The 26,523-nt window shown below is 36.1% G+C and overlaps 1 protein-coding gene across 1 annotated transcript in view; it reads right to left on the reverse strand.

The window, feature by feature from the left end:
• Positions 1-9,641: 9,641 nt before the first annotated feature.
• The window catches only part of LOC127623216 (neuritin-like protein), a 31,869-nt gene continuing 14,987 nt past the window's right edge, over positions 9,642-26,523 (reverse strand). The window contains exons 2-3 of the mRNA XM_052097549.1: positions 17,602-17,752; positions 9,642-13,409 (exon numbers count right to left, since the gene is read on the reverse strand). Coding sequence (XP_051953509.1) covers positions 13,118-13,409; positions 17,602-17,752 — 443 coding nt within the window. The 3' untranslated portion in view covers positions 9,642-13,117. The remainder of the gene's footprint in view (positions 13,410-17,601; positions 17,753-26,523) is intronic.

Genomic DNA, 26,523 nt, shown 5'->3' on the forward strand with positions numbered 1-26,523 from the left:
TTTACTGAGGAGTAGCTTCTGTCTGGCCACTCTACCATACAGGCCTGATTGGTGGAGTGCTGCAGAGATGGTCGTTCTTCTGGAAGGTTCTCCTCTCTCCACAGAGAAATGCTGGAGCTCTGTCAGAGTGACCATCAGGTTCTTGGTCACCTCGCTGACTAAGGCCCTTCTCAACCGATCACTCAGTTTGGCCGGTTGGCCAGCTCTAGGAAGAGTCTTGGTGGTTCCAAACTTCTTCCATTTATGGATGATGGAGTCCACTGTGCTCATTGGGATCTTCAATGATGGAGAAATTTTTCTGTACCCTTCCCCAGATCTGTGCCTCTATACAATCCTGTCTCGGAGGTCTACAGACAATTCCTTGGACTTCTTGGCTTGGTTTGTGCTCTGACATGCACTGTTTACTGTGGGACCTTATATCGACAGGTGTGTGCCTTTCCAAATCATGTCCAATCAACTGAATTTACCAGAGGTGTACTCCAATTAAGTTGTAGAAACATCTCAAGGAGGATCAGTGGAAACAGGATGCACCTGAGCTCAATTGTGAGTGTCATGCAAAGGCTGTGAATACTTATGTACATGTGATTTTTTTCATTTTTATTCTTAATAAATTTGCAAAGATTTCAAACAAACTTCTTTCACGTTGTCATTATGGGGTATTTTTGGTCATTCACATATGCTTGTCCATTTTTACACATTTCTTACATGTAAAGTCATATAACAGAAAATTACCACAAAATGACAAAATGACAAAAAAAACAAAAAAAAAAAAAATAAAATAAAAAACATTCCATTTCATAGATATGTATGGAATATACATGTATGTCTGACAGATTTTGATAATTGAATGGATCATGTTGCATGTGATGGCTCACATGATGAAAGAATCTTTAGAAGTTGTGAAGAGTATGACAATTTCACTGAGAATCATCTAATCAGTTTTGCAAGTCATGTGCATTTAGTTATTGTGCAAATTGTAGACAATTGTACTTGCTCTTTTTCAGACATGTGCCAAATGACATGAAATTTGCTTAAATGTAGAAGAAATTCAAATCTGGTATGAACAAGAAACTAGAAAATCTATGTTTTTTTATATATATATATATTCTCATTCAAGAATTAAGCCAAAGCAATTGAGAAAAACTGTAACTCTCAATCTCTTTCACATTTACATTAGTTCTTTTGTTTTTGACGATTCACATACTTACTACATATCGCTAACTACTGGGAAGGGAATATCATTTAGAGGAAAACCCACACCTGTCATATTGCTTCAGCAGATATGGAATAAACCACTGAAGTCTTGTGAATTGCTTTTATGCTGCCTATAAGTGCTTTTTTGAGCTTCAAAAGTCTGGCAACCATTAACTTACATTGTATGGACCTACAGAGCTGAAATATTCTTCTAAAAATCTTCATTTGTTTTCTGCAGAAGAAAGTAAATCATACACATCTGGATGGCATGAGGGTGAGTAAATGATGAGATAATTTATATTTTGGGTAAATTATACCTTTTACCTGTGTGTTTGTGGTGGTTCAAAGAAGTTTCACATATAAGAGTAAACTTCTTCAAGATGAAAAATTGTCTGCAGTATTGGCAAAAAAACAAACAAAAAAAAAAACTGAGCACTCACCTCTTGTGACTTATGTTATATTGCCATTCAAAAAAGCAATCACTTCACTATCGCTCCAATAGGGCAAGAAGATAATAGAATGCAGTGTAAATTCTTATACTTAGAATTGCCTCTGGATGTGTCCCTGCAGTGGTAAAAGGCTGGATGACAGCCATCCATTATAAGAAAAGGTCTATACAAATTATCGAATTTGACAAGCACATAAAGAGATGGAGACATACAAAACAGGCAGTTTGAGAGTAGTTGGGAAAAGAGAGTGGAAATTAATAAGAACAAGAAAGGACGTATACATGCAGCAAGTCTGAAGGTCTTAATAAACAATTTCTGGATATGTATCTTTATATTCCAACATATGAACAATATTGAAGATTAAGATATCAAGCAGAATGCAGCCCACTACGTAGCTCTTTAAACATCAAAGAACAGACAACATAAAAGTCGAGTATCCTATCAAATGGAAAATAGATCTATTTTTAAAGATGGAAAATATACAAATAACAGAACAAATACTTTGAAGAAACAAACAAGGAACTGTTTAAATAGGTGTAATGTTATAAGGGAAATTGACTGTTAAAGAAAATGTATGGACTATTTTGCTGTGGACAGTAGAATATATTCATTAACAAAACATTTTAGTCATCCTTGGTGAACAATGTGAGATGGGGTTGCATCTTCGTTTTTGCTGAGACTGCTGTGACGTAGTCACACAGGTCATCGTATTTGTGACGAGGTAGGCAAGGAATAAGGAATAAGGAATAAGCAAAACACAGGGAACCTGGCACAGCGCATAGACAAAAACATTAATACATGCAAGAACTGACACAGGAAACAGGGAAACCCAGGGCTTAAATACACAAGGGAACAAACAAAGGAATGAGGAACACCTGGGGAAACCATCAGGGAATGAGAAATAATCAGGGAGTAATCAAGGTATAAAACTACAAAAGACTACAAAACTAACAGGAAACAGAAACTAAACAAGAATTTCAACATAAAAGTACAAAAACAAAAGACAACAAGGAATATGACAGTATTTCTCCCAGCCAACAGAGACTCTCCTGCAGCAAGCCATGTAGGTCCCATGTAGGTCCTGGAATGAATGCAACAACCCCTTGCAAAGTGAAGATATGACTGTCCAGGTCCATGTTCACAGGGATTTCAGATTGCATTTATTTCAATGCAAATCAGTGATGCAGCTCTGTGTGACTGAGCCATTGCAGAGGATTTTCTTTGAGTCATCCATTATCTTCCAGCTTGGGCTGTCCTCAGGTGACTTCAGTGGCTTCAGTCACTTGGACCTATTGAGGTATAGGTCCATCTTCTAGTATTTCTTGGAGTTTTTTCATTCCCTGACTTTGTAGCATATCTACATTGACTGGTATGAGAGGGATTGTTCTTTGCATCTACCTGCTCACACCTGAATTTAAGTGAACACATTGAAACATTCCAAACAGCATTTTTGCCCTCTTTGCTCCTGAAAGGTTTCTTGATATATCTAAGAAATGGAAATAGTAGAAGTTCATTTTAACAGCACAGACCAGAACAAATCGAGCACAAACAATGACACCGGGTTGGAGTGATTTGGACCACATGGGGTGAAGAGTGACATCACTGCTCCCCAATACAAGCTGTTATTTCTAATTAATTCAGGGAAATAGATACAGTATTTCTTTTAATGACACAAACCAGCACAAATCAAGCACAGATGAATGGCACTGGTTTGGAGCGATTTCGACCACATGGGGTGGAGAGTAATGTCACACAGCCAAAAAAGAAGAATGTTTAATATCTCAAACACCAAACCAGCACAAACGCTCCTTTTAGCGGCACAGATCAGCAGCACACAAATGAAAGGGATAGCATTGGAGATGATTTAATTATATAAGGTGCCAACTTCACGGAGGTGTCTGAATGCCTTACAATATGCCATTGTCTCTCTCTGACTATCAAAATGTATCATGGCATTGCTTGGATACTCCTCAGCTAAAATGATTGTTTGTCAAAGTTTCCAAAGTTGTACACTTTACACAAACATGTAGGATCTACCTTATAATTAATTTACAACAAAATATCATATTAAACAGGTATCACCTCCTGTATCACATTTTAAATAATCCCATTTCTAGGTAAAAGGTTATATATAACATAACATGCAATATTTCACACATGATGTCATGCGTGACATAAGATGATGTTACTGGGGTTTATTTGCTCACAATGATACTAAACCTATATTTACACAGGGTACATGTATCACTGTGGTAATAAATGATGTATAAATGCTTTATTGCTCCATATGCAAGTAATCTGAGACTGATTTCTGCAATGGGAAATTGACTTTGTCATTCTGTAATCTATGTTTGTTTGTTATTTTCATAACAATATGCAAAGCAAATCAACAATATCAGCATGATAGATTGCTTGGCCTTCAAGGCTGTCTCTCTCCCTCTCTCACACTTAATTCATTCTCATTCTCTCATTCCTTACCTCAGTTTCTCTCTCTCTCTCTCCCCTCATCTCACACCCCACTCACTATCTGCCCAAAAAGGTCAATATCATCCGTTAAATCCAAATATGCTGACTGCTGTGCATTATTTATCAGTATGAAGATAGAAAAAGCTCCATTAAAAGCAGCACAGACTCCTCCTCACTCTCAATTATTCTCATGATAATCAGTCTTAGCCTGTGAGTCTGTCAGGGCTGGAGCACAGGAACAGGAACAGGCAATGTGGGCAGTAAATTTGCAAACATCTGAGTACAAATCCTGAGTTTTGAAAAGAACACTGAGCATCCTTAGTCACACACTTGAATCTTTTATAGCAGACAAGCTTTATTTGTTAATTCCCTTTGCTCTTTATGTGAAGATTACATTTTAATATTTCAAAATATTTGGAGGAATGTGAATGGAACTTAGGACTCTAGAAGAGTTCATAGATAGATAGATAGAAGTGTGGTTTATTTCTGCACATTTTGCAATGGTTAATACTTGGTTTATTGAAGATATTATGTCAAATTTACATTGATAAATTACAGAAAACATTAAAGGGATAGTTCACCCAAAAAAAATATTTCTCTCATGATTTACTCACCCTCATGACATCCTAGATGTGTATGACTTTCTTTCTTCTGAAGAATACAAATGCAGATTTTAGAAATATATCTCAGCTCTGTAGGTCCATTCGATGCAAGTGAATGATGGCCAGAACTTTGAAGCTCCAAAAAGGAGATAAAGTCAGCATAAAAGTAATCCATAAGAATCCAGTGTTTTTTTGGCTGAAAAATAGTTACGTTTTGGTCTGTTCCCACCCAAAACCAACTGGATCACTTCAGAAGACATTGATTTAATCACACAAGTTTGATGGATTATGTTTATGCTGACTTTATCTGCTTTTTGGAGCTTTGAATGCCTGGCCACCATTCACTTGCATTGTATGAACCTACAGCTATTTTTTTTTTTTCATTTTTGGATGAATGAATGAACTAATGCAACCCTTTAATTATACAGTAAATAAATTCAGAAATGAAAAAAAAATTTTTTTGCAAAAATGAAAACATGGAGTAAATCTGACAACTAAATTTTTTTTAATAATATATTAATGTGTGTTTTTATTTATTAGTAATTTATATAGCAGAAGCTATATTCTTTATAGCGTTATACTTTATTCACTGTAATGTGTCTAAATTGCTGGCAATAAATAAATACAGTAAATTAAATAAAAATTCAACAAATTTGAGCATCATTGATTTAAAAGAAAGAGGACCTACACAAGTGTGGAGAAACGTATTGAGGCATTTTTCTTATACCAACCACATCTTACTATTTCCAGAATTATAATAGGTGAATTAATGCCTCAAAGGACAACCCATTAAACATGACTATAACCATTCAAAAGCTAACATCCAACATTCTGGGAGTAGCCTATTTTTAGCATATATTTATTTTTAGCTGAGCCTCCTATTTCTGTGGATTAATGTATATCTGGCATATGGAAAACTGATGACTGATGGAACAGAGATCTTGAAGTTTTTTGAAGAAGAATTTTTTTTAATTGTTTAGCCTGAGAGAGATCTCACTGTAACAAGGTTAAGGTTGGGAAAGAAGGAGGAAGGATCCGGCTGAACAGTCAAAATAATATTTAATTTCAACAAGAAGACACAAACAAAAATACACAGATGGCAGCTGCATGCGGCTCAGTCTCTCTCCCAAACTGCCACGTCCTGCAGCACTTATCCCTCTCTCGGCTGATTTGCCCGATTACCCTCCTCCTCATCACACTCACAGACAAACAAACAGAGATAGATAGATAGATAGATAGATAGATAGATAGATAGATAGATAGATAGATAGATAGATAGATAGATAGATAGATAGATAGATAGATAGATAGATAGATAGATAGATAGATAGATAGATAGATAGATAGGTGGATGGATGGATGGATGGATGGATGGATGGATGGATGGATGGATGGATGGATGGTCCAAGATGACTGCTATGTAAAATGCTGGAATCACACATGAATGTGTGGCAATCATCTCCATGTCCTCCGTTTATCCCACCCCCCTTCTGTAGTGCCAATAGATTATTCATTACTGTTTTCCTGAGTGCAAAGCAATTACAAGCCCCCCACTGCCTCCTGTGATTTCCACAGGGACTCTTTCAGGGGCCATTCCTATCCAGCAGGGAATTAAAATATGGCAGTGGTGAAAAATGAATCACAGCTTTATAAGAGCATAAACACACATAAACACACTCACGCTCTCATATTCATACAGAAAATGGAGTAAGTAACCCCAGTCCTCCTGAAATCATAGCTCTAATCTATTGGTGACTGGTATTTCATGAGATCCATAAAAGCACAAACTAAACATTTATACTGATTTGAACTATGCATATATGCTGGAAATAGTGATGTTGTGTAGATGTGTAATGCATTAAGGAAAGCTGATAAGCAAAACAGGGGAAATGTACTGGTTGGACTATTAGAATACTTGCTTTGTATGGAAATCACAAAGAATGCTAGCAGATTCATAATGCCCTTCATGAAGACCTCTGAATAACTTCACAAATTAAACACTAATAATGAATTATCTATTAATACTAGTATGGATGAACACATATGAGCTCTTTTGGTATCGGGATTCATATAGCTAGCATATAGTTATAACTGAATAACTAAATAATTATTGCTATGGTCATGCAATTGCTAAAAATTTTAGAATTTATCAGTAGGAATGAAAAGCACATATTGATTTATTATATAGTGGCACCCTTCAAGAAGACCACTGGAAAACAAGAATTACCCCCTGACTAGTAAAACATTAAATAAACCTTCAAGGACCATGTTCAGCAGGGAAAAAAACAATATGAACATGAACATTTCTCTGATGATGGCATACCACAACATTACACTCAGTGTGTATGTAAAGGCTAATATGAATATTTTTCACTAACCAGCAGATAAACATATACGAGTAATTTGACTATGAACACAAATAGACTAATATATATTACACCACAAAGTGTGTTTATATTATATAAATACACTAAACTGTATATAATCTAAAAACATGTATTTTTAGGTATAATATATTATATTCCACCTTGACCACATGATTATGCTCTGCCTCCATTTTCTTGTGCACATTCATGCACAAAATTGTGGACCATTGATGTTTAATAATCTGGCAATTTGACTAGAGTGTGTTCCCAAAAAAGGAAACCTTGAGGTAAATTCAAAAGTTTAAATTATGAAATAAATGAATATAAATCCTGACCATTTGCATCAGTCAATACATGCCATACATTTATAAATACACAAGCACTGCTGATGAACTTACCAGTTTATATGTGTTCTAAATAATGGGTAAGTTTCACAGAAATTTCAAATGCTGGTTTTCATGTGCTTGTATATTTTCAGCAGACACAGCTTTTTTTTTTTTTTTTTCAACATATGCAATCTTTTATCTATTCATGCTCCCTCTTTCCACAAAAATGTCCTCTCTCTTCTTTATCTCTTTAAATTATTTCCTTTTCCATCTGTATCACCCCTTCTCCCCATGTATTCTCACATTTCATTGTATCTACCTCAACACATCAGATTGACCCTTGATTCATTTCTGATGAATCTGTTACAGAGAGCAGGAAAGGTAGAGAGAGAGAGAGAGAGAGAGAGAGAGAGAGAGAGAGAGAGAGAGAGAGAGAGAGAGAGAGAGAGAGAGAGAGAGAGTGAAACTAATATCCATTTTATCTCTCTAGTGTCCTTCGAGAAGAGAAAGAGAAATCCATAAAGTAAACTTGATTCAGCCCCTTGGGCAGAGTTTTAATAAGAGAGTGTGTGTGCTAGTTTTGCTGGGAGCGGGAATGGGCAATATCAGGATTTTCGTGAGTGATAAATTACCTTTTATTTTCCTGAATTCAATGAGGGAACATGGAGAAGGATTTGAAGGGCCATTATCTATCACGGCACATTTGTTGCTGAGTGAGTGAAGAGTTGCTGTAACAATGCAGTGTGTTTGAAAGAATTAGTGATTTTTAATAACGTTGAATACTAAGTACACATAACACGCATAGTGCTGTGCTGCAGTTGTATTCAATACACACTAGAAATTGTGTCAATTAACCATCCAACATGTTATAAAACGGTCTATAAACATGACACAAAACTATCTTTTAATACAAGTTCAATACAAGTTAGCTCAATCGACAGCAGTTGTGGCATAATGTTGATTACCACAAAAAAGTATGTTGACTTGTCCCTCTTTTTCTTTAAAAAAAAGCAAACATCAAGGTTACAGTAATAAGCCACTTACAATAGAAGCTCCTAAATCAAGCACAAACGGTCTACTGTGTCATAAGCTGATCAATGGTCAGAACATCACCACTGAGAAGTGAATCTTTCAGATTTTCAATGACAATATCTTACTGAATAGTATCAGATTTCATTGTTTGCATTAACAAGAAGCGTCATTATTGCTTCTTGTTTTCAATCAGTATGCTTATAGTTAATTAGTTTGTGTTGACCTTCAGAAAAAACAGTGGACAGATTTAAGATTTATTGGTTATTTTTCATACTGTAATTGTTTACATTTACCTTTACTCATTTACGCTTTTATCCAATGTGATTTACACATGAAAATAAAAGAAAAACTATACTTGCATTTTTGCTAAATGATTTTTAAGTGGTTCATTGTACGTATTGCTACAGTTTCTTGATTAAATAAGCACTATATGCACCATAACAGCAATGACTTTTATTCACTTTCACACAAATCACGAGTAAAATGGTAGATTGTCAATAAACACATCTTTTTTGCTTTGTTCCTCACACAATGTTATCTTATGAAACACTTTTACAATAAAGCACAACCTGTAAGGCAATACATTTTAACATTTGCATTACATAATCAACTACTTTTACAAGCTTATTTGGGCATAATATAGTTGTGCAGTAGCTCAGCTGACAAAGTCTTGCACATGCAATGCAACAAGGCAGGGTACGAGCCCTGAAGAGCATGTCGTCCTGTTTGCCAGAAACATCCTAAATTATGTGATTGCTTCAGCAATTGCGTTTTTATATCAAATTTGCTTTTATTACACTATGGGTTAGGTTTAGGCCAGGTTTAGGGTAGAAAGGATTTTTTTGTTTATTTAAAACTTGATAAAGCATTAACCTTAAAAACCTCCTCTGTTTGGGAGAACAATTTACTTGCTTTTAGCCCACACAGTGGACATTTCACCTCAGAAATGCTGCATATGTGCTGCAATATGTGCCATGACAGGTAAAGTCATTTGCAAAAAATGTCGCCACATAATTTGCATAAGATCAGGCTGAATAAAAACGTTAATTTAATTAAGGAACTTTTCTAGCTGGTCTTACAAACTGCAGCATCACGAAATTATGCAGTGATACCCAAAGAAAGCAGATAAATAGTATGTTTTCCTGCAATTAAAACACCCACATAAACACAACACATTACGAGCAAGAAAACCATGGCATATCCACATTCCTCTTTAAACTGTTACTGGTTTACTGTCAGAGTATACAGTATATAATCAGAAAAGCATACATGACACTGACAACATCAATAAGTATTCTAGCTGCCTTATGCTACAAGACAAAGTGGCCAAACTTTGTCAACAAGCTAAATGCACAGACTTTTAAAAGATATAATTTCAATTTTTTTGCACAAATTATTAGAATCCATGATTTCTAGAGTAACGATACATATAGTAATGTGCATCCGTTTGGCAAAAATGCATCAGTGCATTTACAAAGACTTACAAATGCCCTAACATAAAAATAATTGGAGTTGAACAACCAGGCTCATCCCAATAATGGAGGGTTTCTCCATTCAATGGTGTGTTCTGAGCAGGATTCAGCTTTGCTGGGAGGTAATCTATGTCTTGCTAACTGAAGGTGGGTCTGTGTTTACAGAGACATCTGTGAAGCATGAAATATTAATTTCTAGAGGAGGTAGAGGAATAAAAAAATATTAAATGTAAGAGTGCGAAATTTATACACATTCTGCTAGAGACCATATATAGTTGTAAAAGGTGAAAAAAAATAAACAGTTTTATGGGCATAAACCAGGGCACAATCCCAGTCATTGTTAACTGTGTTGACCAGCACCATTTATTTACAATGTATAGTATATTATATATAGTATACATATAGTATAGTAATTGTTTTGCAGACAGACATGTTTCATGATGAGAAAAAAATGACAAACAATAAGCATTAAAAAGCAAATAACAGTTTTCACTTAGACAATCCCCACGAATTGCATTCAGCAATGTGACTTGAAGGTGCATATGTAAGATTCAGAAACCTGTGTTATTAATGACACTAGTGGCCGTTAAGTGAACTGCAGCAAGCTACCTGTTGCTCGTGCTCGCGCACACCAGGTTTGAATAGGCAACCTCGGATGTCCAGGAAGGCCTTATTTTTTAAGTTACAAGCCGTTCACACATTGGCAAAAAAAAAAAAACATTTACATGAAAATTGTTACATATTGCACCTTTAAAAAGACAATTAAGCAATCTTCAAATTGTTTCTAGTGACCAGGGCACCAATGTAAGGGCTTGAAAATGATCAGCAATATATAATAATATATCAAAATAAAAGAAGCACAGTTATTGATATAAAATGTATTTTACATGCATTTGTAATAATGTACCTTTCAAGCAAATTGCAACTGTCTTCATATATCATTAAATATGCACATTTATAAATAAATTAATTAGCACTATTTTGTAAGGAGTTATGTACACTTAAGTCTGTAAATATTAGCCCTTACTATATTATTTAGACTTTGATCCTACAGTTTAATAAGATTCTATTACATTCATTGGTGATGACAATAGTGGAATTGAAAAGAAAAGCATGAGTCACAGCATTGATAGTCAGCCTTTGATCATTCAGTTTAGCTGTGTTAAGCACTTTCATGTGCAATTTATAAATAATATCTCAAGTAAACACTACTTCCACACAAAAACGAATTTTGAGACATAAGTGGCAATTTTCCCCATTAATGTATTGTTTTTTTTTTGGCTAAATAAATGGCTTTTGCCTTCCTTAATAAGTTGACTGCATTTACAAACGTGACTGATTGCCAATTACATCTAAAAATTAAACATAAATAACATTGATTGAGAAATCTGCTGAGCAGGGCAGAGCCAGCATTGAGTGTGGAGGTAATGAAAGCTGATCCTTTAAACATCTGCTACAGCACATTTGCTAAATACGCAAAATCATGCGTCCACAGAAATACAGTATGCTTGTATTTTTGGCAATATTCATTCACAATTTGATCTCATTAGATATAATGATTTTTCTCATCTATTCATTACTCAATTAATGATAATCTGTATATTATTTAGACCTATCAAACAGGCTCTTCTTTAAAGCATATTGGTCCTGTTTACAATATATACTGCAATTTATCATAACTGCAGTATATTATCATGTTGTGATTTGTTTCCTCAAGTTTAAAGGGATAGTTCACCCAAAAATGAATGTATGACTTTCTTTCTTCACCAGAACACATTTTAAGAAAAATAGAAAATATCTAGCTCCAAAAAATATGAAAGCTCCAACATCACAGACAGTCAGCATAAATGTGATTGATTTATGCTGACTCCACCCTCCACGAGAGGGTGGAGTCCTAGTGGTTTCTCGTGTGACTTATTCACGTTGTAATCTCCGAAGTAATCTCACGTTCTCCACTTGGAGCTTCACAAGTGAAATCTCCATTCACTTGCATTTTAAGGACCTATTGAGATAAGATATTTTTCTATTTTTCTTCAAATTTGTTCTGGTGAAGAAAGAAAGTCATACACACCTGGGATATCATGAGGGTGAGTAAATAATAAGATAATTTAAATTTTTTGGGGTGAACTATCATACCCTTTATGTTTTTTGTGTGTGAATACAAACATATTATATTTGGAGAAAAAAAATAAAGTAGCTATGTGGAATGTATAATGTAAGATTATACAATATATACATAGACCAACATCAAATGAATACCAGTTCCATGCTGATACAGACTAGTAAGAATACACCTTTAAGCATAATGCTGTGCTATTGTGTTAAATGATAAAGTTCACCCACAAATTAAAATTCTCTCAGAATTGACCCACTCTAATGTCATTCCCAAATTACATGCATTTCTTTCTTTGAACATTCTGCTAAATATTGTGTAATAGAGAAAAAGTCAAACAGGTTTGGAACAGCATGAAGAGGAGTAAATGATGATTAATTATTTATTTCGATAAATGATTAATTTTGGGTGAATTATTCCTTTAACCTGAATTAACGAACATGTCATTAAGAAATTGAGGTTTTAAACCATCATTCAGACTACATGCTACAAAGTCTGACAAGTTTTTCCCAAGAAAAGCCTGTAGGTGAGCTATGTTGCTTAGATTTACTTTGATTTGGAGTAATCCTTAAACTTAATCCTCTCAGGGGGCTACACTACAGAGTGAAATAATAACATTTGTTGTGGGCTCTTTACATTGTTTTTATACTCATAGCTCACCAAGTGGTACTCTACTGTAGTATTCTCATTTAATATCCTCTTAGATGAAGGGCTTTGAATGTTTTTTTAAACGTCTTTCTGCATTTTCAGCTCTTTGATTTGTCCTCATCAGGCCTGAAGCTGCATTTTGGTCCTCCTAATGAATTCAGTTTCTTCAATTTGAATTTTGCCCTGCTTGTACTTAAAATGTATTTAGTCATTTTTAGATAATTTTTTTACTTGAGTGTAAGCTTATGCACCTAAAAACATGCGTAATGTCCGCTGTGTGAAAATTAAATTTTTTTTGCTTTGAAAAGTTTGATTTGAAGCATGGAATGAATCTTAGTATTGATGAGATCTTTATGGAAATGTCAGAACAATACCAGTCAATATCTCCATCAATGTTCTGCACATTTGAATTCTAAGGTGAGTCTTGTTGAGAAAGTAGATAGATGTGATTATATCCATGGAAACATTAGTACAGGCAAAGAAAAGGCCAGAAAAGTGTACAGAGTCACACTTTTAAAGGGACTGGCACGTCCCTTTAGCGATTCCTGATTGGTCTCATCTGGGCTTTGGGAATCAGAGGCCGATTCTGCCGATTGGCTACGACTGGAGCACATCTCATACAGGTTTCCAGAAAATTGCATCTTTTTGGACTCTTGTCTCAGAGACTCCCACACTGCAGCAGCCTCGTCTGGGCATCCAGCCATGGCCACATTTGCACAGTCATGAAAATCATCCCAGGATCTGCAACAGACAAGAACTTAAGGTTAAATGTCTGGAATATTTAATACCTAATCTACAAGCTAATGAGCGACAATCTCTGATAAAAATAAATCTGCAACCTGAAACATCCTTCAAGTAGACATAGTCTAAAATGAAGGACAAGGAAGATTGTAGTTTTTAATGCTATACTGAAATTTTTTTTCAAATGTGGCCCAGCAAACATCGAAATCAACTGTTTTTCAACTGGTTTCCAGAATCAAAGTAAAAAATATTATTTGACATCACATCCTAGTTTTTCACCCAATTTGGAATGCCCAATCCCCAATGTGATCGAAGTCCTTGTGGTGGCATAGTAACTCACCTCAATCCGGGTGGCGGAGGACGAAACCCAGCTGCACACGCATCTTATCACGTGGCTTGTTGAGCCACAGAGACAGCGTGTGAGGAGGCTTCACGCCATCCACTGCGGCATCCACGCTCAACTCACCACACGCCCCACCGAGAGCAAACCACATTACACCGTCCACGAGGAGGTTACCCCATGTGACTATCCTCCCTAGCAACCATGCCAATTTGGTTGCTTATGAGACCTGGCTGATGTCACTCAGCACGCCCTGGGATTAGAACTAGCAAACTAGTGAACACCAGGAGTGGTAGTCAGCTTATTTACCACTTATATTCTTGTTAATTACTTTTAAGTACATTAATTGGGTTGCACATATTTCTAAAATAACATTATTTATGTAGCCTATATAATACATTTCATACATGTTCATCTGTTTGCATATATTTGCATTTATGTTACATGCTGAATGGCATGTAACAATGAGCGATTTGGAAATAGATATTATTTTGAATTGTTTTGCTGAAGTAATCAGTAAAGTAATGTGATTACAATTTTCGAGAAGTAATTGATAATTTGTACTGGCTTACTTTTTTGAGTAACTTACCCAACACTTTTCACAGTGTAGTGTTCATTTTTAATGAGCGAGAATTTCAGGATTAATTCTGTGGGATGCCCAAAATGGCAAATCAAAACAAATAACCCATCTCCTGTGCTGCAACACTGCTGGAGCTGTAAACTGATGTGGGCTGGAGACACAGTTTGCAGCCACAATCGATACACAGAGGCAGTCTGAAAACTGTTAACAATACACTTTTGTGAATTTTAAGAGCAAAAACAGTGATGAATAAGTGAAACACTGGAGTGAATATTTTGTTTATGAGACAAGAAAAAATTACAATGAAGGATAATGCAAAAAAAAATGTTTTGTCATCTTAATGTTTTTGTGTAAAATCCCCTTTTCTTACATAGACAGAAGGGCAGAGAGCCTGTTACCTTTTATACAGTGAAATACTGTGTGTGCACTAGTGGAAATTTGTCCTTCAACAACACCAAGAATGTCATTCAGCACAAATTATTTTCTTATATTTCTTGCTGTTCTTCTGAGAACTCAGTGAGAGGAGGAGACTTGGCCTAAGCTTGACACTTTCAGTCTGGTGGGAGAATGCTACTGTTTCAAAGAGTCCCCTGACAGATGATCAGACAAACTTCCTGAGAACCTGTGTGCATGTATGTTTATGCATGTATGCACGCGATCAGTGAGCTCGGAGGTAGAATTAATTGGCACCTCCAGGAATAACACTGAAATAGCTGTGTTAAAGGAGTCATTGTCATGTGCCCATTGGCTGTCTATGCCTTAAATACTGAACGTAGCTCCATAAAATGCTGTTGGCCAGATCACAATTCATTCAGTTATTGCTGTAAATGAGAGATGTGTATTGCATCAGGGTTTTTTTAGTTTTGAATAATTTTATTTTGTACTACATTGCCACTTGCACATGTACATATGCCATTCTGTTATATGTCCTGTTATTTGTATGTCTATTTATACTCTGACCTTGTTTTATATTCTGTGTCTCACTGCAATGTTCTGTGTGCACTTGTTTCTCCTATCACCAAAAAACATTCCTTGTGTACGTGAGAACACTTGGCAATAAAGCTCATTTTGATTGTGATTCTGACTCTTCATGACCCCTTAAAACGAAACCCGAACCCAACCTGTACCTGAGTCTGTGTGGCCCAAACCTACCCAGCTCGAACGAAACCTTCAGATTATATGCCCTAACCTCACCCAAACCAGAAATCGCTCACTATTTTTATAATTTCTTCTCCTAGAAATTACTGTTGCAATAGGCTGTATTTTATGTAATCATATAGGCAACATTCTTAACATTAATGAAACAGTAAACATACTGTAGTTTTTACACAGCACGGCAGCCCTTCAGTACACTAAATCAGAAAGAGTAGGTAGAGCTCAAAAGGGGGTTGCGCCAACTCCAAAAGGGGTAGGTAAGTGGCTCCCTATTCCTTTCATGGTGGTTTGGAGCTCCCACCCCCTTTTGGAGCAATGTCTGCAGCTATACCCCTCTCGAGCATAAGGGGAAAAAATAATTGCTTTACCGAAACTTTGCTTGGTGCAAAACAATTTGGAATAATATGAAACAATGCAGCAGTTGCCTCTATGCAGCAGAATCAGAATGTTGAATCTTTATGCGTTAAAACAAGCTAGACGCAGCGCAAAGTATGAAACAGAGCAGGTGTCTCGACATGCTTGAAGTTCTATTTAACTTGACACAGTTTTTAAAATGTGCCAACCCTCGTAATTGCCCATTGTACATAGGTGCCACGGTTTGTTCCTGGCTGGCAGCAGATACCCTAAACCCACCCCCACCCTAATCCTAAACATATGGAGCTTGTAAGGCAGAATAGCCTACCAGGAATAATGGATGACACCTTTCGCCCATTACGACGCGAGTCGCTGAAGAAACAGAGAGGTGCAGTGCAACAGTTAAAGACATTCTTTCAGCATGTGTTTACATAGGAAAACAATGATAGAACAGACATGCGCAAAAACACGTTTGGTGTGAACAGCCCCTAACTCGTCTGTTCACATGTGTATGTGAGTGAGAGCATGTGCGCGAAACCTGTCAGTTGCAGACCTCTACCTTTGACATGTAATCTGTTAAGCCTATCAACATGCCTAATCTTCTTTGTCAAATATTTAAAACAGCTTAGTTGTTTTTAGGTAAGCTGGTTTCACTGCAGCACGCTATGGAAGTTTCTCTCTGAAATCCTCCTCCTTCCCAGGACCACTTGTCTAGATATGTAAATTCATCAGTGCTCCTTCAATTTAATCAGAGAGTTGTTATGACTATGTTCAAAGGCATTACATTTCTCAGTGCTGTGTTATAACTATCTAGTGGCATGTTCCTGTTTAAGGAGGGCAAGCTGTAATGGTTTGAAAAACTATATTATAGTATGTATCAAAAAGTAAAATACATTTTTGGTCAGTTTTATTTTTATATTATTTAGTTGTTTATAGAGTCATTCATATGTATTTTAGTTAAGAAATTCAAATTCTGTAAGTTTTTTTTTTTTATTTAGTTAACGAAAATGTTTTCATTTAGTTATCTTTAATGATGATAACACTGTAAAAGATTGAGCCTGACTGGAGGATGTGAAGGTGGCTGTTCTTTAAAAACATCATGCTGCTACAAGATGAAAGCTTAAAGTATTCCTGCAGCGACAGGGTGTGACAATATATAAATTAGTTTCATAGATGATCTGAGTGGCAGACAGAAAGAGACAGAAAAGGGAAATACTGTAGAGAAAGATAGACATAGTCTTTAATTCGAAAAACTACTCAAGCACATGGGAGATAAAAAAGTGAAAAGAAGAGAGAAAGAGAGAATGAGATGAAAGGAAACAAAGGGAGAAAGAGAATAAATGAGGTTTCATGTCAGTGAACTGTGCTACTCTGTATCACAGACTCTCCTGTGACTACACAGTGAACAGCATATGGCAAACGATCTTGAGGTGTGAATGAGGTATTTTATGTTGATGGAATTAGGTGAATATTCTGGTCACTTAAGCTACACTTAATACGTATGAATTACTTTGCATTGGTTATCAAACCAAGTCAAAAGGGTTATCTGCTGAAAATGCTAGACCTTTTCTCAATACTAACTTCTGAGTTATCAGAGGACATGTTCCACTAAGTTTGTCTAGGAGCATAAATTATATTTGTCCTACTATAATTGTGAACAGTATATCTGTATAACACTATATACATGTATATCCTGACCGTATACAGGTGAGTGTATATGCATAAGTGTGAGTGTTTATATTAGTCTAGGTTTTTGTCCTTACTTGCAAATAGAGTCAATCTCCTGCATATCCTCATCTTTTTGGGCACTGACAGAAAGACTGTCTCCCAGGGTGAGCAGACACTGGGCAAATCCTTTATAGATGGAGCCACACCTCCTAGTGACTGCAGAAGAACATGGACTGGGCACAAGAACTAGAGACAAAAAAAGAGAACAATATCACTCACAATTTTGCCCCTATTCAAAGGTTCATGAGAGACAAGACTGAGATTAGACATGTGGAATGAAAGAAAAGTAAAGGGCAACAAACCAGTTTGAAGAATACTGCAGATTTTAAACTTGCATAAATGTGGTTAGTATTGCACTTATGTTCAATTGTAAATATGCAATTAAATTTGTCTCATTTGGGGAAAATCTAGAGAAATGTTTCAGGTCTTTCAAAAGTGGTAAAATTAATTAACGGTAAGAATGGAGATCTAAGCTCAAAGCACAGAACAATAACTTATGAGATGCAACCTAGCCCATTAAATGAGTCAAAACTTTTTCATTGCAGTGTGCAAAATCTTTCAGAGTGTTATGGTTCGTTTATTTCCAAAAAATATATATTTCTCATGAGAAAACACCGATATCCCAAAACATAGGCAAGATTTTCTTTATCGCACCAGCAGGGTGACACTGAATGGCTCTGCTTTTCAGACTCAATGAAGAACAGTCACTATAGCACACAAAAGTCTGAACTTGTGGGCTTCTTGGTTATTTATAAATAGTTTATTTTAAAGAGAAGTTTCTAACAACGCTTTATTGTTAGAACAGAATGCAAGGTCTCACATCTCTTATCTTAAGGAGGATATAGGAGAAACACAAATGTGAGATGGAAGAAAGATGCAGTGAAAGTAAGTGCTGACGGGATAACATTTAGCATCTCCTTTCGTGTTCCACAGAGGAAAGAAAGTCACACGGGTTTAGAACAACAGGGTGAGTAAATGATGACAGAATTTCATTTTTTGTTAGCGAACTTTCCCTTTAAGGGTACCAAAGCCTGCTTCTCAGGGAACATACTAATTCTCTCCAAGAGACCCCAAGTTAGCCCTCCTCCTCCATTGCCTCTATTTATTCCATAATCTATTGACACTAAAACCACAGATGGAAGTAACTTTGAACCTAAGTGAGATATGCAGGAGGATCTTAACTGGGTCAGATAGCAAATCACCAGCATTCTCCTGAGTCCCTTGAGGAAATGGCTGATTAATATTTGATAGGAGAAGGTTCTCTCTCTCTCTCTCTCTCTCTCTCTCTCTCTCTCTCTCTCTCTCTCTCTCTCTCTCTCTCTCTCTCTCTGCTTTATTCCATCACTGCTGCAAACCTATTGATTTTCAACTATGTTTTTGAAGTGAGGCCTGAGGATTATTGGTTTCACTCATCCCCATCAACATTTAATGAATATCTGGAGAAGGATAGAAAACCAAGTAGTACACAAGACAAAGAATTCTTCAAGAATCGCTAAATTGAAATGACTGAAGAACGATCGCATCGCCTGCTCACCATATTCACTTTCCGGAAATATTGTCATGTCTTCTTAAAAGTATAGTTAACCCATAAATGAAAATTCTGTTTTCAATTCACCCTCATGTTGGTTAAAACCTGTTGGACTTTCTTTAGTGGAACATAAAAGGAGATAGTAGGTAGTGTAATAGCTAAAAAGCTAACCCCAGAAATACATAAAACTGAGCAGCCTGGGAGAGAAAGCGAATCATGTTAAAAACAGATATTCTCCAAAAAGTCTCATCGGATCAAAACCGACGCAGAAAACTTCCTGTACCCAATTGCACATCTCTGAATTTGTACCTCTGACTGACACTCAAGAGAGCTTAAGTGTAGATTGTAGCACTGCCTGCATTACTAATGTTATAAGTGAAGTTGTGTAATCCAAGCTCTGATATATCTGAGTGCTGTACACCCACACACAGTGTGATCTGGCCTGGCCCATTTTGCTCATCTAGTTTTGACCCAGGCAGCAGACACAGGGCTTGTTTGAACCACAACATACATTTTTTATATGTGGTGCCAGAGATCCATGGGGAGTCCATGATATTCTTTAATAAATAAATAAATAATATAAAACAGGGCACTTGTGTGAGAGGGGACTGCAGAGAGGGAATGAGAGAAAAAAATAGAAACTGAGAAAGAAGGACTGAGATAGAAAAGAGAAAGACTGCTGAATATAACAAAAATGACATTAAAGGAATCAGAATCAGAATGAACTTAATTGCCAAGTGTTCTCATGTAAAGGAATGTTTTTTGGTAATAGGAGAAACAAGTGCACACAGAACTCTCCACAGATAGAATAGGACATACACTTGACTGAAATGTTTCTCATGTTCTTGAAAATCTTTTGATCTGAAGGCGTATGCTTAAATGTTTGAAATGAGTTTTGTAGACAAAAATATAATTGTGCCACCATATTAATTTATTTCATTATAAAACTTAAAAAAAAGTTTTTGAAATTGATGACTTTCACCAAATCATAAAGAAAATCAGCCAATAAGTGCCCAACATAGATGGGAACTCCTGCAATGCTGTTTAAAAAGCATCCCAGTGTGATACCTCAAGAAGTTGGTTGAGAAAATGTCAAGAGTACATGTCTGCAAATTCTAGGCAAAGTGTGACTACTGTGAAGAAGATAAAATATACAGTTTTGATTTATTTTGGATTTTGTTTAGTCACAACCTAATTCCCATAGTTCCATTTCTGTTATTCCATAGTTTTGATGACTTTAATATTATTCTAAAATGTGAAGCAAAAAAATTATAATAAAGAATGAGTAACTGTTCCAAAACTTTTGAAAACCGGTAGTGTATAACAGAATGGTGTATGTATGTGCAAGTGCTAATGTATGTGCAAGGTACGGGTCCATCCATCCATCCATCGTCAACCGCTTATCCTGTGTACAGGGTCGCGGGGGGCTGGAGCCTATCCCAGCTAACATTGGGCGAAAGGCGGGGGACACCCTGGACAGGTCGCCAGTCCATCTCAGCAAGGTACGGGTATGTACAGTAATTTAATTAAATATGTGAATTTACTGTACATATGTACATGAGATATGTATTTACATTACTGCACTATAGGGGAGTCCTGAGGCAACAAATGTAAATAAGGAAAAAGGAGATCATATGTGTACAATTGTGACCAGAAAATAAAGGTTTCAAGCTAAAAAAAGAACATATTTCAAGCTAAAATATGTATTTCTGTGCCACAAGCATCGCCAAACTGAATTGCAATTTTCTCAGATACACACAATAAGAATATTGTAGTTCAGTCATGTTGTAGAGATTATCATAGCTTGCAGGTTCATGTACTATTGCACAATATATGTTCAAAATTTTACATAATCTTCTTTAAGGAGCATTTTATGAAACCTTGAAACAAAAACATCATGATAATAAAGTGGTGTTTTAAGCAGCATGGAGGGCTTGGAGCAAAACAGTTGCATAACCCTTATCCTGTATGTCCCTTGAGTGACTCATCCATCCATCCATCCATCCATCCATCCATCCATCCATCCGTCCATCCGTCTGACTGTCTGTCTATCTATATATATATATATATATATCATCAACCCACTCACACATCCATAAAAGCTATAAGGCATACTAATGTGAATATTGTGAATTGTTGACATTTCAAACCCTTAAGTCATTACATATTTAAAGATGCTGATTTCAGATGACCACTGGAGCATGAGATATGCAAGTGATAATTGAGGTGTAGTCCACATATGTGCCCATCTCCTATTCATGAGGTGGTATGTGCCAGTTTTAGCCAGACAAGTGCTGAGCAAACACATTTGCTGCTGAGATCTGCTACATGTGCCTCTCCCATGGGCACATCAAAATAATAATTGTAAAACATTTTTATTTGTCAGTTTCTGAAGATTTACATACACAAACACAGTAAAGCATGCAAGTGAGGTTTACTGGAGTGAGTAGATATGCAGGCACTTTGCCAAATTTAAAGTTCACAGTTCCTGATCCTCCTACAAAATGCTTGTGTCCAACTGTTCAAGAATGAAGAGAATGGAGAGTATGTACAATTGTCAGATGCTGCAAAGTTAAATTATGAAAAATAAATAATTAAAAAAATATCATGGATCTTTCGCAGAGCTCTGTTTGTTCCGAATTATGAATGTTGAAGATGCCTACTTAACAAAGACATATTTGTGGTTTGGAGAGTCTGGGTTACTGAATCATCACACCAATAAAATGAAGATAAATTACACAAAAGAAGATTTGAGGATTCAGTAACCTGACTAGATAATTTCTCCTCCATCTCCATTTCTGCATTTGGTAGAGGTATATAAACAGTATATACTGTATATATATATATATATATATATATATATATATATATATATATATATATATATATATATACAGGGTTGGGGAGTAATACATATTTATATATTAAAATACAAAATATAAGTAACTGTATTTCACTACAGTTACAATTTAAATCATTGGTAATTAGAATACTGTTACATTCAAAAATATTTTGATTACTGAAGAGATTACTTTGCATTTTATTGTCATTTGTTTCATTTAACATTTAGTCCTTTCAGATGGAAAACATTTAAACATATAAATGATGCAATCCAAAGTGCATTTGAACAGCGGTGAAACACTTTCTTATGATGTGTTACATTCATACGAGCAGACAGAGAAGTAAGTTTGAAGTAAGATTGGAGCAGAAGAAATAGATATAAACCTTGTGTAAATTGTCAGCTTTACGCTAATCTGAAATGCTATTTCTAGCCATTTTACATGCACATGTTATCAGGCACGATCATATTTTTTTACCCAGAAAATTCACGTTGGATCGTAATAATTTTTTTTCTAGTAAGACCTTTGATATTAGGGCAAACATTTTATTCTTGATAATAATTTTTGTATAGTTTTCCTGTAAAAATATCTAAAAATCCTTAAAACAATTTGATTGATCTTGTTTTAGAAACAACACTGCATAAGATATTTAGGTTTTTCAGAGAATGTATTTTTAACATGTGTATTTTGACAGAGTTTTTATAATCAAAACTGAAGAAGTAATCCAAAGTATTTAGAATATGTTACTGACCTTGAGGAATCTAATGGAATACGTTACAAATTACATTTTACAGCATGTATTCTGTAATATGTAGTGGAATACATTTTAAAAGTAATCCTCCCAACCCTGTATATATATATATATATACACACACAACTGTACAGAGCAGTTATCTGAGTTACCATAGACTTTGTCAGTTCGAAACAGTCTGGCCATTCTCTGTTGTCCTCTCTCATCAATAAGGAGTTTCTATCTGGAGAACTGCCGCTCACTGGATGTTATTTGTTTTTGGCACCATTCAGAGTAAATGGGTGTGAAAAATCCCAGGAGATCAGCAGTTACAGAAATACTTAAACCAGCCTGTCAGGCACCAACAATCATTCATGCAATTATCTAATCAGCCAAACATGTGGCAGCAGAGCAGTACATAAAATCATGCAGATACGGGTCAGGAGCTTCAGTTAATGTTCACATCAACCATTAGAATGGGAAACATTGTGATCTCAGTGATTTGGACTGTGGCATGATTGTTGGAGCCAGATGGGCTGGTTTGAGTATTTGTGTAACTGCTGATCTCCTGGGATTTTCATGCAAAACAGTCTCTAGAATTTACTCAGAATGGTACCAAAAACAAAAACAAAAAAAACATTAAGTGAGCGGCAGTTCTGTGGACAGAAATGGCTTGTTGGTGAGAGAGGTCAACAGAGAATGGCCAGACTGCTTTGAACTCTTTGAATTCTATGGTAACTCAGATAACCGCTCTGTACATTTGTGGTGAGAAGAATAGCATCTCAGAATGCTATTCTGAGATGTGGGCTGGCGCTGTCTGAGTGTCTCCAGCCAGTTCTCCAAATCAACCAAATTGGTCCGGTTGCTATGGAGGGTAGAGTCACATGGGGTAACTTCCTCGTGGTCTCAATTAAGGGTTCTCGCTCTCAATGGGGCACGTGGTAAGTTGTGCGTGGATCGTGGAGAGTAGCATGATCCTCCACATGCTGTGAGTCTCCACGGTGTCATGCACAATGAGCCACGTGGTAAAATGCACAGACTGACTGTCTCAGAAGCAGAGGCAACTGAGACTTGTCCTCCACCACGCAAATTGAGGTGAGTAACTGTGCCACCACCAGGACCTACAAAGTAGTGGGAATTGGACATTCCAAATTGGGGAGAAAAGGGGATTAAAAAAATATATTAATACACATATATTACTGTGCAAATGTTTTAGGCACTTGTAATAAATGTTGGACAGTTAGGATGTCTTAAAATATATATTTTTTAAATTAGCTTCATACAAAGTCCAGTTAACATTAAAAAGCTAACTCAATATTCGCCACAGTTCTTTTATCTAATTAGGCTGTCTCAATTGCTTTTGTATCTTCATGTAATCCCTATTTATACTGTATATAGGGGACATCAAGGCTATATCTCAGTAACTTGATTTGACTCAAATGTCCAATTGCACAAAGGCTTGAGAGAGAGAGAGAGAGAGAGAGAGAGACCTATATTTGGAATATTCTTATAGCATATGTGCAAGAGGAAAGAACATAAAAGACACAGTAAAAGCTTGTTGTATAGCACTGTTAAAAAAATAATCTTCCTATGAGCAATGTCAAGACTAAACTCACAATATTCACTTTCCTCTGTTATAAGTTTCAGTGCCCCGCATATGGCACAGGCTGATCACACATCTCTGTGGAATGAAAGGAGTGATGGAGCGAGTCCAGGCTCTCTCTGTACTGTTTACTCTCTGAACTCTTACTTTGTTTAAAATCAGAGGCAGCTTGTGCATTGCTGTAAAGTTTTATTGCAGCACTATGGCAACTTTTTCTATGGTAACTGTGTCCCTCTCTAGCACAGCATCGTTAAGGGCGACAGGCTAATAAGTCTAGCGGTGACAGCATAGTGTGCGAAAGGCAAGGAGAGCCTCTATTCCCTGAGCTAACTCTGAAACAGGGCTTCCCGTGAAATCGCTTGCAATAGCACAAACAAACCCTGATAATTAGCTCATGCCAGCAAAGTCCCCTTTCTGTGTGATTGGTTAACCTCTCTGGTTTTCCATTCACACCTTCACTCCTAGAACACTGAATGGAGGGAAAATGCAGGGGCTGAGAACAAGTGCATTAACCAGTTGTTCATTTCCCTAATGAAACTGGGGAAAAGAGACTGGACCTTATACAGTGATAAGCACTGTAAATTGAGACAAGAACATTGTGCTATTGAATTTTTGGAGGCATTAATAAAGAAAGAAATACGAGGAAATTGAGAATAATATTAATCTTCTTTAATAAGGATGAAAAATCACATTTGTTGAACTTTGTGACATAACCTATAATTCTCTATAAGTCGGATTTCACAGCACAGGTAAGGTGAGGACGACTAATTGGAACAAAATCAAGCTCAGAATGTGGTGGCAGTTGAGTTCTGTTCTTGTTAGTATAGTCCTTTTTTCCTTATTGTTCACTAGTTTCGGCAGTGAGATATATCCACCACAGCAGCATAGCTCACATCACCATGCTCTTTGTGTGGCTATAAAGATGATGCACAGCAGACCAGCTGAACAACATGAATGAAATACATCTGTCCCACCATATTGTTGCTAGCTGGGGAAACAAAATCATGTTGTATTGTTTAAAGCCCAAGAACATTTTTTTTTTTAAGGTTTCTGCACCACCAATGTCACCAAAGGCAATTTAATAAATTATTATTTTAAAAAAATATTTCCCTAAAAAAGGTATTCATCGGTCAAAAACTGATCCTCTGACCCTCCCAAAATGCACATTGTGTCAGGTTGGTTGTGATGGTCAAAACAAGCAATGTTTTGAAAGCACAGTTTAAACTGTTCAAGCGGATCAGTCTATAATAGATCAGGCTTAGTAATATTTGTCTCTGAACATTTAACTGGGATAGGAGAAAGTATTTTAAAATGAAAAAAAATAAAAATACACTATTTACTTTAAAAAAATATTTTACTGGATGATTTTTCTCACACACATGCCTGTAAACAAATAGTTCACCAAAAATTTTAATGAACACTGTGCCACTGTGAACGACCTTCTTTACCCATGAATTTGCAATGGACGTCAAGACTTTCACTAAAAAATTACTTTTCAGGTTGATTCCTACCAAAACCCATCATATGCCTTCAGAAGACATGGAATATGGTGAACAAGCAGCATTGTCTACTTTTTACAACACATTTGATTGTTTTTTAAAGCTTTAAATGTAGACAGTATCCACTGTCGTTGTATTAATTAAAATGTTCAACATAAGTAAGAAAGCATTACTGGTTTTGAAAGACATGAGTGTGAGTAAATTATGACTTTTTTGATGAACTATTCCTTTAAATACTTCAAAATATGGAACTAATACATAAAAACACACAATTCCCAAAACAGTTTCCAAAATGTTGCAATCCCAGCCGGATTGCGGTTTCATCTGGAAACTGGAGGGAGTGTTGGTGGGGGGTTGGGGGCGTCAGGGTAAGTGAGGCAGACTACATGTTTCCCATCACTATTGTGCAAAATATTTATTTTGATCACAAGGAGGCAATGTAACTACCACAATAATATTCACTCATGTGCAGCCATGTGTCACTTTGTAAAGTGGAAGGAAGAGAATTAACAAACCGAATGAAATGTGACTTGCTTTTGATTGCATCTATTCATTATCTCTTGCTAAGTCAATACAAGTGTTCAGTGATGTCATGTGATAAAATTGAGACACAAAGACACTTACAAAGAAAAACATGAAAAAGAGATATCATAGTTCCATTGGCATTAATTTGACAGCTGTTATTTGTCCAGAACAAGTTGACAGAAAAACCTATACAGATGGAGGCACATTGTTACTGAGTTAGTCCTGAAATGCA

This window comes from Xyrauchen texanus, chromosome 29 (assembly GCF_025860055.1).
Source record: "Xyrauchen texanus isolate HMW12.3.18 chromosome 29, RBS_HiC_50CHRs, whole genome shotgun sequence".
Taxonomy (NCBI): Eukaryota; Metazoa; Chordata; class Actinopteri; order Cypriniformes; family Catostomidae; genus Xyrauchen; species Xyrauchen texanus.